Genomic DNA, 15,834 nt, shown 5'->3' with positions numbered 1-15,834 from the left:
TTCACCCATGCAGGCTCTTGGTGTGCTGGCAGCGTCACCACATTACACTTCTGTGTCCTAAAATGGTTTTCTCCGGGGAGGAACTCCCTGCCTCTGACATGTCTTATACACGTGTACACACACAGACACACTGGGACTTATAAGGGACAGACCCACAATAAAATCTTTCAGAGGGACATAGTTTAGGAGCAGCCAGTTCACAACCCCAGCGCCAGTATCTAATGCCTGTGAACACAGAATGCCCACTGACATACAACGCTTTTTACACAGTAAAACACACTTGTAAAGCACCAAATTCGCTTGTGCCCCTCTTTTGCACCCTGATACTTGTAGTCAGAAGTGAAGGAGGACCATCGATGTCTCTGCAGCCTGAGAGAGAAAATGGCACTGAGCAGTGTGCCGGCTGCCTGAGGAAGAAGCTCTGCCCTTTTTACCTCAGAAACTTTTCAAAATATTTATACTGGCGGGGTTAGGGCTGTGCCTGGGCATTTTATGACCCCTTTTTTGCCAGTTTATAGAGATGTTTTTGCTGCCCAGGGCTGTACCTCAGCCGTCACTTTTCTTGATAGAAGATCTGTCTTCTTCTGCTCACCTGTCTTCTGACTTCTGGCTCTGTGAGGAGGTGACGGCGTACTGTGGGAGTGAGCATCTAGACATGGCTAGCGTTCAGTACCCTTCAGGAGCTAATGGTGTACTGTCAGTCAGAAGTAGAGCCATGAAACTCTTCAGGAAGTTGGTTCCTACTTCTGCCCCCTCAGTCCCACGAAGCAGGGAGACTGTTGCCAGCAGTTCTCCCTGAAAACAAAAAACTTAACATAAGTTTTTTCAGAGAAGCTCAGTAGAGCTTCCCTAGAGTACATCCAGTCTGCCTGGGCACATTTCTAAAACGGAGGTCTGGAGGAGGGGCATAGAGGGAGGAGCCAGTTCACACCCATTGAAAAGTCTTAAGAGTGCCCATGGCTCCTGCGGAATGTCTATACCGCATGGTCATGAAGTGGACCCCAGCATCCTTTAGGACATTATGAGAAAATGGGACAATAATACAAACGCATCTGAACTAAAGCACTTAAAATAAAGATAAAAACTATAATATGATCAATATAAAGGTTATTCCTTATCTGGATGAGGTAGATACAGGTCTACCAATGCATTTCGTCACATGGACTTCATCAAGGGTATATAAAATACTGTTTGAATTGATATTGTGGTATATCCATTTTAAGTGATATATGGAATTTGATATTTTAAATATTATGGTATTGTAAATTGCTTCAGGGTGACTATTAGCTTAAAAGGGAATGCATGCAGATAGGAGCTGCAAAGTCTTGAGGAAGGGTCTGTATGACCCGAAACGCGTTGGAAACCAAGTAGCCATCCCTATCTGCATCCGCAATTAGCCTTGGGGGATCAACGTCTCTAGATATTGGCGAGTGGCCTGGAGGGATCAAGGAGGATTTCTGGAGTCACTAATTGCATGCTTACTCTAGAGCTCCTTGCTTGGAGCCAGATACGGTACGGGTCAAATTCTGTCAAATGTCACAAGGATTTTTTTTTTTTATATTTCAATGAAAAAATCTTTCTCCTGGATTACTGTATAAACCACCTTTTATCTTTGGATAACACACTTTATTATATTTTTTTCTTTTGGTATGTTCTACAAGCAAAATTGAGCGCTGAACCCTGAGTGCTGCTAGTCAGGATATCACTCACCTTTGTCGTTTTTATGAACAAAGACAAAGAAAAAAGTGCAAAGGTTTTTAGGGAAAGAACTTTATTTTGATTTATATTCTTTTCCCTGTGCTGCACTCCAGAAATTGGAATTAGTGTTCCCCCTAGGAATTTTTTAGGGCAGGGCGATGGTCTGTGAGGGCACTTGTGCACGCGTCTGACGGTGTCACTTAAGGGGGCGTGGGCGGGCGGCGGCGTCACTAAAGGGGGCGTGGGTGGCTGGTGGCATCACTAAAGGGGGCGTGGGTGGCTGGCGGCATCACTAAAGGGAGCTGGCGACATCACAAAAGGTGGCGTGGGTGGCATCACTAAAGGGGGCGTGCCTAGCACCTACGGAGGCGCTGAGCTTCCCCCAAGCGCTCTCCCGTTGCGTGAATGGATGTTGTGCGCATGGCATCTATACACGCTGGGAGAGCAGTAAGCGGGTAGGCTGTTTAGCAGGGCGCCGCAGAAAGGGCAGGGCGGGTTTTGCCTTAATAAAATCGGGCAGGCGCCCTGCTAAAACAGCCTAGAGTGAACACTAGGAGTACTTGGTATATTGGGTAAACAGTGATTTGCTGGAGCTGCCAAAGGTTGACTATGTATTGTAAATTTTGTATATGTTTGGTGAGTGAGGATTCACCTGAAGTATACCTAGGCTGCCACTGTTCCAGTAGGAGCGCCATTGTGAACTTTAATCCATTTTTACTCTGTAATAATTAATTTCTATTATTTCTCTCAGTCAGAACATGAAAATGTCTTCTCACCTGTGTGACTTCTCTCATGTCTAACAAGATATGATTTCTGTCCATAACATTTCCCACACTCAGAACATGGAAATGGTCTCTCACCTCTGTGACTTCTCTCATGTGTAACAAGATGTGATTTCTGTGTGAAACACTTCCCACAGTCAGAACATGAAAATAGTTTCTCACCTGTGTGACTTCTCATATGTATAACAAGATATGATTTCTGTGCATAACTTTTCCCACACTCAGAACATGAAAATAATTTCTCACCTGTGTGACTTCTCTCATGTCTAACAAGACCTGATTTCTCTGTAAAACATTTCCCACACTCAGAACATGAAAATGGTTTCTCACCTGTGTGACGTTTCTCATGTGTAACAAGATGTGATTTCTTTGTGAAACGCTTCCCACAGTCAGAACATGAAAATAGTTTCTCACCTGTGTGACTTCTCATATGTACAACAAGGTATGATTTCTCTGAATAACATTTCCCACACTCAGAACATCGAAATGGCTTCTCACCTGTGTGACTTCTCTCATGTTTAACAAGATCTGATCTCTGTGCATAACTTTTCCCACACTCGGAACATGAAAATGGTTTCTCACCTGTGTGAGTTCTCTCATGTTTAACAAGATCTGATTTCTGTGTAAAACATTTTCCACACTCAGAACATGGAAATGGCTTCTCACCTGTGTGAGTTCTCGCATGTAAAACGAGACATGACTTCTGTGTAAAACATTTTCCACACTCAGAACATGGAAATGGCTTCTCACCTGTGTGACTTCTCTCATGTATAACAAGATATGATTTTTGTGTAAAACATTTCCCACACTCAGAGCATGGAAATGTCTTAGCTGGCTGATGGGTAATAGACTTTGTATCCTGTATAAAGCATTTGGTATCTACTCTATCAGACCATTCCTCATGATAAGTGGGGTCAGATGACAGATCTGTACTGTGAAGACCTGGATGCATAACAGAGGTAATAGGAGTTTCTGCTGGAGAATATCTTGTGATGTTATCTTCTATGTCACAGTCTGGAGATAAAAGGAGATGCTCCTGCCATATATTTCTTCTGTTACATCCATCTGCTGGGAATACAATATATAGAAATATCAATGTTTGTCCATAACACGTGAAAATGGCTTATATGAGGCACTCATGTCCACCCAAAGCAAAACAAGTATAAGTACAGGATTTAAAGCTACGTTTTATTATAATGCTCACATATCTTTATTTCTAAAGGTGCTGCCTACAGTCACTATTATCCTGTGTGTTTATCAGTCAGCATTGGCTACAGTCACTATTATACTGTGTGTATATCGGTCAGCACTGGCTAGAGTGTAGTGCTGATTGGCCATTACTCAGTAACGCAGCTAACCAGTGCTAGTAATCAGCCCTTCTGTATCTATGTCCGGCTCTGTGAGCTCTTCTCACTGCTTCATACAGCTGTAGCCAACAAGAAATAATTTTTTGTATGTGAATACGACTAATAATCTCAGTGACTCCCTGGATTGAGGATATGTATAAAACTAATTAAGAAGACAGTATAACCACACAATTAATTACATCTACTAATGAAGGTTATACGCTCTATTAGGATTACAGAGAGCAAGGTGATAGCTGCATAGTTATACACTGAGGGGCCAAATTATCATGACCACCGGCTTAGTACTTTCTTTGGCCACTTTTTGCCTTTAATACATCTGGAGAACATCTAGGCATGGGTGCTGTCGGTATTTCTTGTGGGGAATGTGAGCCCAAATGTGGGACTCGTATATGCTATACATCAGTGCGGAGAGGGTGTATGCTTATTTAAGGAAAGGGTTTCCAAAAATGGACAAACACTTTACTCGCTCTGTAATCCGCCCTCCAGATATCTATGTGGAAAGAGCAGGATGCCAGGCTACATGTACAGAATGGGTAAGCATGGCTCGCAGTACCCGGCTCTCCAGTACCTGTTACAGGACATGCTTGTGTATGTGGGCACTGATCCTGTACCATGTTCCCTAAAGGAACTTAGTCACATTGCACCCAACAGACTGCAGGCACACAGACTGTCAGTGCTGGATGCTGGCACAGTACTCTCCATATGTCATATAGTAATAGGAGTGCCGCTCCATTTCCCCGAAGAGCCAGAAACAGGCTTAATAAGTGGGCAGCTCACTATGACTAGGTGGCTCATTTGTCTTATACAGTGGGTGCCCATTGTGTAACTATCAGATCCTGATGAGTTGTCACAGATGAGGCGGGAGGAGCAGTGGAGGATTCGCTAGGGGTTGGAATGATACGAGGAGGTAGAATATGGTCCCTTCTCATGTACACTCTGGAATTGGAAGGCACTTGTTAGGTTAAGAAGACGACCAAATAATAGGGGATTATAGAATCAGTGCTGGTTGCAGATGGAATCAGGTAAGTATTGGACACTAGGAGCACGATGCAAGAACAGAGGCGTTGTACGAGTTGCTGAGAAGAGCCGTACGAGCCTCACTAGTTGTGCTGGATCGTGGTGCAAAACCAGCTATATCAATGTACTGGAATGTGGAACAGTACCAGCTGTGTTAGATGAGTTATGTTACAAAACAGTTCCAGCTACACAGGATATACTGAGATGTGGAGCAGTTTCAGAAATACAGGATATACTGAGATGAGATGTGGAGCAGTTTCAGATACACAGGTTATACTGAGATGCAGAGCGGCAGCAATTATACTGGATACACTTTGATGCAGAGAAATGGTGGCTATACAGGATATGCTGTGTAAGCAGTTCCAGCTATACAGGATGTCTCCTGCCGAGACGTGGTGAGTAGGGATAGTCCAACAATGCGGTGGTGGACTAGAGTACAACCTAGCGCTGAGCAGAGCACAGAGCTAATGAGGGTTCCCTTTAGTCACAAAGACAGAAATGCAGCAGAGCACAGTAACAAGAAGCTTCCAGACGTAGTGACTTCTTGTACTGGCGATTCCCTTCTGGGCTTGGACTGGCTTTATAGGCATAACCACCTACTGATTGGTCCAAGATTACCCTACTGGCTGACCACTGGATACTGGCAGTCTCCTGATGGTCTCCAATTTGGCAGCGCCCATTATGCAGACACATAGGAATGCTGGTCACATGGAACACACACCAAACTACCCAACATTACAATAGCCAGTGCTGCCTGCTGTCAAAACAGTGACCTCTGCTGTCTCACCTGCCATCTGAGGACCCCGCATGCCACGTCACTGCACCACCGGCGCCTGTATAGGTAAGTCCCGCAACTAGCACTAAACACCCGCACAATCCTTATAGTAACAGTGTGACCGCTGATATTAACCAAAGTCCCACAATGCAGGAAATACATCTCAGATAAGCAGGTCCCCACACATGGGGTCAACACTATGTAGAGCCCAAAACAGATGGTGGGAAAGTGCTCTAGGAAAACAATGACTGTAAGCTCTTCTCAGATAGGGCTGAGAGTCAGGTTTCGGTGCATACATCTCATTGGCTCTTACTCCTAAGAAGCTTTACAGTAAGTGGTAAACATTTAAAATAAAGGTACCTAGGTGATTCTGTTCCCAAAGCTGGTCTATAAGGCTGTCTTCACACAACCCACTCCCCTGGTGAGATAGGGAGAGTTATGGTAAACTTACCTTTGTCTGTTTCTGAGAAGTACATAGGGTCCACAGGGAAAACATTAGGGTTGTGGTGGATCAGGAATCCGTGCACCAAACAGTTAAAGCTTTCAGCATATCCCAAGATGCTCAGCTTCCCACCCTATAGCCCCAACTGCAGGCACAGTCACTTCAGTTTTGTTAACCAACTCAATGCAGGAAGCATAAAGGACAGAAGAAAGATGTTCGGCACATAAGAACACGTTCTCGTGTAAGGAGTAAGGAACCAGAGGCCAATGCCGTACAAACCCAGAGAGGCCAAGTGCGTCAGGTTGGGCGCCCTGTAGACCCTAAGTACTTTGCAGAAAGCCGGTTAACAAAGGTATATCTACCACAACTCTCCCTTTCTGCAGCAGAGTACATAGTGTTTCCACAAGGAAACATCAAGGATGTACTTCAGCAGTACTTCAAGGTTGGGGATGCGCCTAAGCGGATAAGAGAATTCGGCATCCAAAGGAAGCATCCTGGGAGGCAAATGTATCAAAGGCATAAAACCTAAGTAATGTGTTGATCGAAGACCATGTAGCTGCCTTGCGCAGTTTGTCAGATACCCCATGGCGTGCTGCCCATGAAGGTCCAACAGACCGAGTAGGATGGGCAGAAATCGAAACAGACATAGGAATACCAGCCCTAAAGTAAGCCTGTGCAATAACCATTCTAATACATCTGGCCAGCATCTGCCTATTAGCACACCTGCCACGCTTATGAAATCCAAAAAGGGCATCAGAGCACCTAACAGGCAATATGTTCCACATAGATATGTAGTGCCTTAGCCACATCCAAAGAATGCTCCTTTACCGACAATTCCGAAGAAAAAAAGGTCAGGACCACAATCTCTTGATTCAAGTGAAAAGAGGAAACCACCTTAGGAAGGTAAACAGGTCTGGTTTGGATAACCGCTCTGTCACAGTGGAAAATAAAGAAAGGATGGCAGGAAATTGCTCCCAAGTCCGAAACCCTTCTTGCAAAAGCACTAGCCATGAATACAAAAGAAGAAGCGGTTGTTCGGATGGGCACACAAATATGAAAGAAATTCTTGAAAATGTATATATTAACTTAGGGTGACTTAGCCTTTAATACTCAAAATATAAAAATTGTCCCAATTTTGGAATATACATTGAAATATAGAGGTTAAAATATTTTAATTGACATACACATACAACTGGGTGAAAAAGTTAGAATGTGAAAATATAGATATTAAAAAGTGAAGTCCACCACTGTAACCCTTGTATTAATTATTAATGCGGAGTCACCAGTTGAAGCTACTCAGGAGCTGTCAGTCTAATACTGTGTGAATACACACAGTTGACCCCAACTCCATAGACAGTGTGAGCATCTGTTAAAATAATAGGGTATATACCCAGTACTGGGTTACATTTATTGTCTGTTTACCCTGAAATTACCACGTTATTCTTCTTCTTTACTGTATGTTTATGAATCAAGGCGTCAATTCATCTGCGGTTATGTATTATTTACTATATTGTAATTATGTATTTGCAATTCAACCACAGCCTGTACCATCAATTATTCTGTAGTTGTTGTGTTATTCTTGTCAATTACCTCAGCTGATGTTACGGAGACCTTTATTATTAAACAATTGTTGCCAATACCCCCTACAGCCTGTGTATCAATTTTTCAGTTTCCTCAGTTGATGTTATGAATAAGATGTTACAATTAAACAGCAACCGTTGTTGCCAGAGCTTCTCCTCTTACTGGTCTGATGTTGTATCTCATTAACATCACTCTGAAAATTGTCTCATATTGACTTCCCTTGTCAAAACCCATATGTAACTGTGAGCACCACATGCATATTATTATTGAATATTTTTATCCTGATCAGGGAGTTTGAGTGGTAAGCTACCAAGTTTTATCAATATATACAGAGGATATATGTTGGCAATTCAAAAGCCGCTCTCCAACAGTAATATAGTACTTCACACATCCAATTGCCGTTTGGTTTCATTGGGTCTAAACCAAAGGTTGTTATATGGGCATTATGCTGCTGTCTTTCAATAAAGTTCCGTTTGGTAATTCAGTCACTCACGTGCTTCCTTGCACCTTGTTCCTAATTCCAGTATTGGCAAATTTATTTTTATACAACTGCTGAAAAGGACACGCTGGATATATCTATAATCCCTCCATATAGCGTCCATCAATATTGTTTATACTGTTTGTGGTTGGTGGTCAAATTTAATATGAATGGCATATGCATCAGACATCAATGTTCATTTAAGGAGTAACCAAACTGCTTACAACAGTTGCCGCTTATTTTGATATAATAATTAACAGCACCGGCTACTCCATTGAACTTAATATGGTTACCCCTTGTTTCAATAAATTGACAGCACCGGTTACTCCATTGCACTTGCCACAAATATACTGAGGGCAGCAACTGCTGCATTAAGCTATAATAGTGATTCTCATATTGAACTGGTACATATTAAAATACATTATTCATATAGAGAACATAGTGGACTCACTGAAACGCCTACGTGCACGTTTACCATATAAACAGCTTTAATAAAGCTGTTTATTTGGTGAAACGTGCACGTAGGTGTTTCAGTCACTCCACTCTGGTCCTAAATCAGATCTGATCGCAAAAGCAAAATCTTTCTCTAATGGGAAAAACCATGTGCACTGCAGGTTCACTACCATGTGCACTAACAAGTGTCTACTTTCTATGTTCACCTGGGAAAAAACAGGTGACGATTAGAGACTCTGAGAAATCATAATTTTAGCACACATCTGTGCAATAAAACAAAGGCTTAAAAGAGATGTGCTAAGACCCTAATTCATACAGCTGCAGGATTACTGCTTTGCATACTCAATGGTTCCTAAAGCTCTAACAACACATGCTTTCTGCTTCTAAGCTTTAACATCTTATGCATGAAAATATTGTCGGATTTATGTAAAGAAGTGGTTTAATACTTGGATGTGAACTATATCTAAGTGCTATATAGCCTGTAAAAATCTTGCACATTTTATTTATATATATATATATATATATATATATATATGCGTGTGTGTGTGTGTGTGTGTGTGTGTGACTCTAGGATTGTATTATAAGAGAAAGTTGCAGATTTTGAACACTGGCATATGGCATTTCTATATGTGTAACTAAGGGTCAAAAACTATAACAGGAATAATACCTTTTTACACATATAAATTGGTATGACCCACGAAAATACACATATAAAGAGCCTTTTTGAGAAAATTGTTGCTATTAATGCATTATTTTGTTTGATTTTATAATTGTCTTTTTTACGGAATATTCAGTAATATATATTTTCACACATAGTGTGGGAATGAAAATACTATAAACATAAAAATAAAATCCTTCTTAAACGAGAATTAGAACTTTCATTTAAATTTTGTCTTTGTCTAGTAAATTTAAGGGAGAAAAGTAACTCCTTTTTTTTTTTTTTTAGAGCTGCAGGTAATCAGTTATAACGAGTATATGATCAGCGCCAGGTATAAAAACTCTATTTTTTATTTTTTCATGAATTTGCCAGAATGAGTAGGTCATCAAGGTAATGAAGAATCCGTTAACCCCGACGACGGAGATGAACTGTCATAATGGATATGACCTTGGTAAAATTGCGAGGAGCCATAGCCAGTCCAAATGGCAGGGCCTGGAATTGATAATGTAGGTTGCCAATAGTGAACCGGAGGAACTGCTGATGCTAAGTGGCAATAAGAACATGCAGATACGCATCCTGTATATCCAGGTAAACTATGTAACCATGGGCAGAACTATTGAACGCAGCATTTCCATGCAAAACTTGGACACTCTCACAAACTTGTTCAGAGATTTGAGGTTGAGAATAGGCCAGTACGACCCATTGGGTTTTGGAACTAAAAACAGGGTCAAGCAGTAACCTCTGCCCGTTTGGGGTTGAGGAACAGCACAATCAATGCTGAGTGAAGGAGAGAATTGACCAGTTAGTAGAATTTGCACCATTGTCGGATCTGATGGTAGGCCCGTGGTGAATACTGTTAAGGGGGAGGTCCCTTGAATGAGACAGCGTACCCATGAAAGACAACTTCTAGCACCCAGGCATCTGAAGTGGTCGACACAAAGCAAACGTGAGCAAATTGCAGAAGTTGGCCTCCCCCACTGGGGTCCCCCAGGGGGAAGCCTGTCCCATCAGGCTGCAGGCTTGTCAGGATTTGCTGCATGTTGACGAGCTGCCCATGGAAGGTTTGACAGGGTGAGATTACTTAGGGAAAGACTGTCCCTTAGCCTTGCCTTGGGGACAAAAGGGGCAAAAAGTAGCACTTTTGGCCCTCTGAGCAGGATTTGTAAGGATGCCAAGGATCTAGTTCCTCCCCAAAAGAATATCCCCTTTGAATGGAAGAATTTACAAGGCTTTACCGGAATCCACGTCCCCTTTCCAGGGACGTAACCACAGAATACTGCAGTGATGGCTAACCTTGACACTCCAGCTGTTGTTGAACTATACATCCCAGCATGCCCTACATCAGTTTTAGAGAGGCCAAATAGCAAAACTGTAGCAGGGCATGCTGGGATTTGTAGTTTGACAACAGCTGGAGTGTCAAGGTTAGCCATCACTGGAATACTGTGTGCAAGGATGGATGTGACAGACGCCTTTCCGTCCAACACTACAGCCTCAGAAGATACTTCCTGAATATAATAAGCAGTTTTAATATGCGTTAGATACATTCTGCCTTCATCAGAAATATCCACAAGCAGTTCTACCTCGAGTGCATGCAACCAAGCTTATATAGCCTTTGCGGCCCAAGTGGGTCTATGTATAACCCCTGTGAGAGAATAAAGACTTAAGGCAACTTTCAATATGTTTGTCGGCTCCCTCAAGTAAGTGACAGTGGTAACAGGCAGAGTGGACGACAGCACAAGACGGGTGACACGAGAGTCCACTGGAGGTGGAGTGTCCCATTTGTTACAGATAGCTGCTAGCAGAGTATAACAAGCTAGGGTCCGTTTAGATTAAGGGAACTTTTTACCCAGAGTGGTCCAGGGTTTCTAATGTCCATTAAATGATCAGAATGGGGCAAATCTGTTTTAGTAACCTTCTGCTTTTTAAACGAATCAGTATTCTTGCAGTGGGTTCCACCTCATCTAAGAGTTTTAGAATATGCTTTATAGCTTCCACAAGGGCAGGGACATCTACTAGAATAGGAGCTTCTTCTGAACAAGGATAATATGTCACTCTATTCTGTTGTGTGTATTACTCACCTGTGCTGATATCTGTAGGGATTTCCTCCTCCTTACACTGCTGATCACCCCTCACATACATCTTTTCTTCTCCATCTATATCTTCTGCCTTGGTGTCAGTCACATACATCTCTTCCTCTCCCTCTGTATTTTCTACCTTTATAATATTCAGATACATCTTTTCTTCTCCCTCTATATCTTCTAGTTTAAAATGAATCAGATCTTCACACTAAATTACACACAAAACAAAAACTTAGAATTAACAATAGGATAATACATATTCAGGTTGTCTACAAATTGTACAATGACAGATACTTTGGTATTTTAACCTTAAATCTCATCTACCTGATCCTCCTGTGGAATCCTGTGATTCTCCTGTGTACGGTCCTGAGAATATAGAGGATGGAGACATGCATCTGGGGTATCTCTGTTACTGGATCCATCTGTGGGAGACACATAGTTACTGAATAATAGTATTTTATACCTACTGTAAAATCGGTTTCTCTGAACCCAATTGGGGGACCCTGCTGTACCTTGGGGACGTTCTGTAGCTGCCCCTATGATAGAGCACACACAGCACTGACTGTGCCCAGAACCTCTCTTTGATATTCTGTGTCCTTAGATATAAAGACTTTGAACCTGTAAAATTCTGAGAAGGTAGAGACTAACGACCAAATCGCAGCTCAGTTTCTCTGAAGGCTCCATGCCGCACCACCCAGGAAGCCATCACTGACCTGGTGGAATAAGCTGTGACGTGATTGCAAATCTCTGCACCGAGACTGAAGACCATTGGACTGCACAAAACATGATTTTCCTCCTTGGTGATGTAAGCCACCATCATCATACTGTCCAAATTAATTTTTACTAAACTGCCCCTCAAGAATGGGGCCATTAAGTGCATTGCGCTGCTTGCAATTTTGAGGATGTGGTGAGGAAGTGACGTTTTTCCATAGATCAAAGGCCCTGGAGTATTAAACATGAGGTCACAGCAACCATAGTCCAATCCCAAATGGAAGAAAGACAGACCCTGTTGATGTTTTGGTCTCTCAGCCACCAACTAGAGTGTCAAGTCCAAGAAGGCAAATTATTTTGGATTCCACGGGAGGGTTGGTTCTCAACCATCTTGTCAAGATCTCCACCTATAAAGGTCTTGAATGAAAGCAACAGCATTTGTCAACAGGATGCTGTAGCCTTTAAGAAAAGGACAATGGAAACAATAACTTTAGGTGGACTCTCCAGTGCACCATGTCTGCTTCAGGAATGGGATAGGTGACACGGAAGGTGCGCCAAATAAGTGCCCAACTGGCTTTGCCCAAACAATATTGAAAGCTGTGAAGAAATATAACATTAAAGGCTTTTTGTTTGTTTTCTGTCTTCTATGGAAGTTTGAGCAGTTACCTAGAAGTTTAATCATCTATAAGGTGAACCTAAGAGGACCCCTGACATCTAGGAGATCTTCTGGAACAATTCAGCATTCTCGCCAATGAAGAGAAATCATGGCAAGTTCCACTTCACAGAGAGAAATTCTCGGCCCCTGGTGGGTCTCAGTCTTTGCAGAAGCTCCCAGAGTGAGGTCCAAGTGGCCATGTGCTATTGGTCCCTAGTGCATTCCATGATCCAAGTGACCTAAACTAAGTGGCATCTATCGGAGCTAGAGCCTGCACTCTCAGCTGAACACGTTTACACACTAATGTAGGGAAAAAAAGTAATAAATCCTACACTGAAGAAAAACAGTGGCCTACTCCATGGTACAGTACTTCCAGGAGAGGGGCATAGAGGTGCAGTAGTCAGAGACCAATAAGTCTGTAGTATTAGTTGTGCCCTGTTCCACCACTAGCTCCCTCTATATTCCAAGGTACCGCATTGTCCCCCAACATGGATGAAAGAGAAAAATATGTTATCAGTTGATCAGATGATTTGTGTATATAGGTGGCCCCCACCACTGCTGTCCACTGTACATTACATCAATGTCTCCTCTTACCCAGTGATGTGAGGAGACAGTGATTCTCCATCGTGTCCTCGTACAGATCCTTGTTTCCTCAATATATTCCCCCCTCCTGCACAGAGAAAACAAGATTTTACTTACCGATAAATCTATTTCTCGTAGTCCGTAGTGGATGCTGGGACTCCGTAAGGACCATGGGGAATAGCGGCTCCGCAGGAGACAGGGCACAAAATAAAAGCTTGAGATATCAGGTGGTGTGCACTGGCTCCTCCCCCTATGACCCTCCTCCAAGCCAGTTAGGATACTGTGCCCGGACGAGCGTACATAATAAGGAAGGATATTGAATCCCGGGTAAGACTCATACCAGCCACACCAATCACACCGTACAACTCGTGATCTGAACCCAGTTAACAGTATGATAAATTTAAAGGAGCCTCTGAAAAGATGGCTCAACAATAATAACCCGAATTTTTTGTAACAATAACTATATACAAGTATTGCAGACAATCCGCACTAGGGATGGGCGCCCAGCATCCACTACGGACTACGAGAAATAGATTTATCGGTAAGTAAAATCTTATTTTCTCTAACGTCCTAAGTGGATGCTGGGACTCCGTAAGGACCATGGGGATTATACCAAAGCTCCCAAACGGGCGGGAGAGTGCGGATGACTCTGCAGCACCGAATGAGAGAACTCCAGGTCCTCCTCAGCCAGGGTATCAAATTTGTAGAATTTAGCAAACGTGTTTGCCCCTGACCAAGTAGCTGCTCGGCAAAGTTGTAAAGCCGAGACCCCTCGGGCAGCCGCCCAAGATGAGCCCACTTTCCTTGTGGAATGGGCTTTTACTGATTTTGGCTGTGGCAATCCTGCCACGGAATGTGCAAGCTGAATTGTACTACAAATCCAACGAGCAATCGTCTGCTTTGAAGCAGGAGCACCCAGCTTGTTGGGTGCATACAGGATAAACAGCGAGTCAGTTTTCCTGACTCCAGCCGTCCTGGAAACATATATTTTCAAGGCCCTGACAACGTCCAGCAACTTAGAGTCCTCTAAGTCCCTAGTAGCCGCAGGTACCACAATAGGTTGGTTCATGTGAAATGCAGAAACCACCTTAGGTAGAAATTGAGGACGAGTCCTCAATTCCGCCCTGTCAGAATGAAAATTTGGGTAAGGGCTTTTACATGATAAAGCCGCCAATTCTGACACACGCCTAGCTGAAGCCAAGGCCAACAGCATCGACACCTTCCACGTGAGATATTTTAAATCTACCGTAGACAATGGTTCAAACCAGTGTGATTTTAGAAATCTCAACACAACATTGAGATCCCAAGGTGCCACTGGAGGCACAAAAGGAGGCTGTATGTGCAGCACCCCTTTCACAAATGTCTGAACTTCAGGTACTGAAGCCAGTTCTTTCTGGAAGAATATCGACAGGGCTGAAATTTGAACCTTAATGGACCCTAATTTTAGGCCCATAGACAGTCCTGTTTGCAGGAAATGCAAGAAACGACCCAGTTGAAATTCCTGTGTAGGGGCCTTCTTGGCCTCACACCACGCAACATATTTACGCCAAATGCGGTGATAATGTTTTGCGGTTACTTCCTTTCTGGCTTTTACCAGAGTAGGGATGACTTCTTCTGGAATGCCCTTGTCCTTCAGGATCCGGCGTTCAACCGCCATGCCGTCAAACGCAGCCGCGGTAAGTCTTGGAACAGACAAGGCCCCTGCAGTAGCAGGTCCTGTCTTAGAGGTAGAGGCCACGGTTCGTCCGTGAGCATCTCTTGAAGTTCCGGGTACCAAGACCTTCTTGGCCAATCCGGAACCACGAGTATAGTTCTTACTCCTCTCCTTCTTATGATTCTCAATACTTTCGGTATGAGGGGCAGAGGAGGGAATACATACACTGACTGGTACACCCACGGCGTTACCAGAGCGTCCACTGCTATTGCCTGAGGGTCCCTTGACCTGGCGCAATATCTGTCCAGTTTTTTGTTTAGACGTGACGCCATCATGTCCACCTTTGGTCTTTCCCTACGGTTTACAATTTGGTGGAAGACTTCTGGGTGAAGTCCCCACTCTCCCGGGTGAAGGTCGTGTCTGCTGAGGAAGTCTGCTTCCCAGTTGTCCACTCCCGGAATGAACACTGCTGACAGTGCTATCACATGATTTTCCGCCCAGCGAAGAATCCTTGCAGTTTCTGCCATTGCCCTCCTGCTTCTCGTGCCGCCCTGTCTGTTTATGTGGGCGACTGACGTGATGTTGTCCGACTGGATCAACACCGCCTGACCCTGAAGCAGAGGTTTTGCTTGAATTAAGGCATTGTAAATGGCCCTTAGTTCTAGAATGTTTATATGAAGAGATGTTTCCATGCTTGACCACAAGCCCTGGAAATTCCTTCCCTGTGTGACTGCTCCCCAGCCTCTCAGGCTGGCATCCGTGGTTACCAGGATCCAATCCTGAATGCCAAATCTGCGGCCCTCTAGTAGATGAGCCCTCTGAAGCCACCACAGGAGAGACACCCTTGTCCTTGGCGACAGGGTTATCCGTTGATGCATCTGAAGATGCGATCCGGACCATTTT

At 43.5% G+C, this 15,834-nt stretch overlaps 1 protein-coding gene across 4 annotated transcripts in view; it reads right to left on the bottom strand.

Annotated features, from left to right (window-relative positions):
• Positions 1-1,753: 1,753 nt before the first annotated feature.
• The window catches only part of LOC134983934 (zinc finger protein OZF-like), a 34,820-nt gene continuing 20,739 nt past the window's right edge, over positions 1,754-15,834 (bottom strand). For 3 of the 4 annotated variants that reach the window (XM_063949543.1, XM_063949542.1, XM_063949544.1), the window contains exons 2-5: positions 13,290-13,365; positions 11,654-11,751; positions 11,330-11,537; positions 1,754-3,548 (exon numbers count right to left, since the gene is read on the bottom strand). In XM_063949543.1, coding sequence (XP_063805613.1) covers positions 2,446-3,548; positions 11,330-11,537; positions 11,654-11,751; positions 13,290-13,320 — 1,440 coding nt within the window. In that variant the 5' untranslated portion in view covers positions 13,321-13,365 and the 3' untranslated portion in view covers positions 1,754-2,445. The remainder of the gene's footprint in view (positions 3,549-11,329; positions 11,538-11,653; positions 11,752-13,289; positions 13,366-15,834) is intronic. The other variant, XM_063949545.1, reaches the window with a different exon arrangement.

Source organism: Pseudophryne corroboree (genome assembly GCF_028390025.1).
Source record: "Pseudophryne corroboree isolate aPseCor3 chromosome 3 unlocalized genomic scaffold, aPseCor3.hap2 SUPER_3_unloc_3, whole genome shotgun sequence".
Classification (NCBI taxonomy): domain Eukaryota; kingdom Metazoa; phylum Chordata; class Amphibia; order Anura; family Myobatrachidae; genus Pseudophryne; species Pseudophryne corroboree.
This window is presented reverse-complemented; position numbering and strand designations above follow the sequence as displayed.